The 3,309-nt window shown below is 46.2% G+C and overlaps 1 protein-coding gene across 1 annotated transcript; it reads right to left on the bottom strand.

The window, feature by feature from the left end:
* Positions 1–216: 216 nt before the first annotated feature.
* LOC141630429 (uncharacterized) lies at positions 217–747 on the bottom strand. The gene is made up of 2 exons (XM_074443251.1): positions 478–747; positions 217–384 (listed from the first exon to the last, which is right to left on the bottom strand). Exons 1-2 carry the CDS (start codon positions 745–747, stop codon positions 217–219), a joined length of 438 nt encoding a protein of 145 aa, XP_074299352.1.
* Positions 748–3,309: the final 2,562 nt, after the last annotated feature.

Below are 3,309 nucleotides of genomic sequence, written 5' to 3'. Positions count from 1 at the left end.
TAATATCTCGCTCAATCGATAATAAAATACGGGGTATTACAGTCTTCCCCCCTTAAAATGAACTTCGTCCCGAAGTTCGCTCCCATACCAAACATGTCATCCGAATATAAAAGACATCACGTATAACTAACACAGTCAAACACACAGCTAGTCTAGATAAACATGAAATGTTACATTCTACCCTCCTAAAAAGAAAGTTACGTCCCGTAACTTACCTCAAGTAAAAAGATGTGGATAACTCTCTCTCATTGCGGCCTCGGTTTCCCAGGTAGCCTCCTCTGCCTTATGATTAGTCCACAACACCTTCACTAATGCAGTCTCTCCGTGCCTGGTCTTTCTAACTTTCCTGTCCAAAATCTCCTTAGGTGTCTCGATGTAGGTCAACTGCTCGTCCACCTCGACCACATCATGGCTCAAAATATGTGAAGGGTCACTCAAATACCTCCGCAACTGAGAAACATGGAAGACATTATGCACCCTGGCTAAAGCTGGTGGTAGGGTTAGCCGATATGCCACCTCTCCAACTCTATCCAAGATCTCATATGGCCCAATAAACTTCTGGCTCAACTTCCCCCGCTTCCGGAATCTCATCACTCTCTTCATCGGAGACACTCTAAGAAGTACTTTCTCTCCCACCTTGAAAGAAATGTCGCTTCTCCTAGCGTCAGCATAGCTCTTCTGCCGGTCCTGGGCAGCCCTCATCTTCTGTCGAATGATCTGCACCTGCTCAACCATCTCCTGAATCATCTCTGGTCCCAAAACTACCGCATCAGCTCGATCATCCCAACACACAAGACTCCTACACTTCCTGCCATATAGAGCCTCAAATGGAGCCATCCCAATACTAGCGTGATAACTGTTGTTGTATGAAAACTCAATCAACCCCAGTCTCTCCTCCCAAGACCCACCGAACTCCAAAACACAAGCCCTCAACATGTCCTCGAGTGTCTGAATAGTCCTCTCTGTCTGACCATCTGTAGCTGGATGAAAAGCGGTGCTCATCTTTAATCGAGTACCCATTAATGATCGCAACTCTGCCATAATTTGGATAGAAACCTGGAGTCTCTATCGGAAATGATGTCCTTGGGCACACCATGCAGCTTCACCACATACTGAACATAAGCCTTGGCCAACTCGGTTTTACTCCAAGTATCCTTCATGGGGATAAAGTGAGCCGACTTGGTTAGCCTATCCACGATCACCCAAATCATATTGTTACCTCTCTGAGTTCGAGGCAACCCAACAATGAAATCCATGGAAATGCTCTCCCACTTCCACTCCGGCACATCTAATGGTTGAACCTTCCCTTGCGGTCTCTTATGTTCACCCTTCACTCTCTGGCACGTCAAGCATCGAGCTACGAACTCAGCAACTTCCCTCTTCATATTCGGCCACCAAAAAGTCTTCTTGAGGTCCTTGTACACTTATCTCTCCCGGGATGGACTGAGTATGGTGTAGCATGTGCCTCGGCAAGAATCTTCCTCTTGACTCCTCATTATCCGGAACACACCACCGTCCTCCAAACCTCGGACTACCATCGATATGGATAACAAACTCGGAATCAACCCCACTTTCGCTTTTTTTCTCTTTCACAATGCGCCACTTCTGAATTCTAGCATCGGCTTCAGAACTCTCGGATCTCCTCATATAACTCCGGCTCAACGGTCAAGTCCCCAAGAGTCTCTCCTTCCGGATCACGTGGATTCCCATCTCTCGCACTCATTATGCATCCTCACCCTAGATCCGCACCGCTCAAAGCATGGATGGATTTCCTGCTCAAAGCATCAGCTACGACATTCGCCTTCCCCTCATGATAAAGTATCTCCATGTCATAATCGCCAATCAATTCGATCCATCTCCTCTGTCTCATGTTCAGCTCCTTTTGTGTGTAAATGTATTTTAAGCTCTTGTGATCGGAAAACACTTTGAAGGTAGCTCCATAAAGATAATGTCGCCATAGTTTAAGCGCAAACACCACTGCCCCCAACTCTAGATCATGAGTAGGGTAATTCTCCTCATAGGTCTTCAATTGTCGAGAAGCGTAAGCGATTACCTTCCCGTTCTGCATCAATACGCACCCCAGACCCTTCTTGGAAGCATCAGTATACACCTCGAAATTATCATTCCCATCTGGTAGTGCAAGGATAGGAGCTGTAGTGAGACGTTCTTTGAGGGTTAGAAACGCCTCCTCACAACTCTCATCCCAAACAAACTTGTTCTCCTTCCGCATCAATGACGTCAATGGCTTTGCGAGCTTTGAGAAGTCCTTGACAAATCTTCGATAATAACCTGCTAGCCCCAAGAAGCTTCGGATCTCACCCACATTCTTAGGACTCTGCCATCTTGTCACTGCCTCAATCTTACTAGGATCAACCGACACCCCTTCCTTGGAAATCACATGCCCCAGAAAAGAAACTTTCTTCAACCAGAACTCGCACTTGCTCAGCTTGGCATATAGCTGGTTCTCCTCCAAGGTTTTCAATACTAATCTCAAATGTTCCTCATGTTCTTCCTCGTTTTTGGAGTATACTAGGATATCATCGATGAACACAACCACGAACTTGTCCAGGTAAGGACTGAACACTCGATTCATCAAGTCCATGAACACCGCTGGCGCATTAGTCAACCCGAATGGCATGACCACGAACTCATAGTGCCCATACCTGGTTCTGAAAGCGGTCTTAGGTATATCTTCGTTCTTAATCCTCAACTGGTGATAATCCGACCTCAGATCGATCTTAGAGAAAACTCCGGCTCCACTTAATTGATCAAACAAATCATCGATCCTTGGCAAAGGATAACGGTTCTTGATGGTCACATTGTTCAACTCACGGTAATCCACGCAAAGTCTCAAGCTTCCATCTTTCTTCTTAACAAACAACACTGGTGCTCCCCAAGGTGAAACACTAGGCCGTATGTAACCTTTCTCTGCTAGCTCATCCAACTGCTTCTTCAATTCCTCCATCTCCTTTGGTCCCATACGGTAAGGTGGTTTAGAAATCGGCCACGTGCCGGCTTGAGATCAATGGAAAAGTCCACTTCTCTTTTCGATGGTAACCCTGGAATGTCCTCCGGAAATACTCTCTCGAACTCCCTCACCACTGGAATCTCAGACACCTTAGGGGTCTCCGACTCACTATCCCACATCTGACACAAGATCAACTGATCCCCTTTCCTCAGACTCGACTTTAGGGTGTTAACAGATATGAATTTGACTCTTGTCTTGACCACATACCCCTTATAAGACACCCTAGCTCCCTTAGGTCCCCTCAATGAGATTTTCGTCTGATAGCAATCGATAAAAGCTTT

Source organism: Silene latifolia, chromosome Y (assembly GCF_048544455.1).
Source record: "Silene latifolia isolate original U9 population chromosome Y, ASM4854445v1, whole genome shotgun sequence".
Lineage (NCBI taxonomy): Eukaryota > Viridiplantae > Streptophyta > Magnoliopsida > Caryophyllales > Caryophyllaceae > Silene > Silene latifolia.
This window is presented reverse-complemented; position numbering and strand designations above follow the sequence as displayed.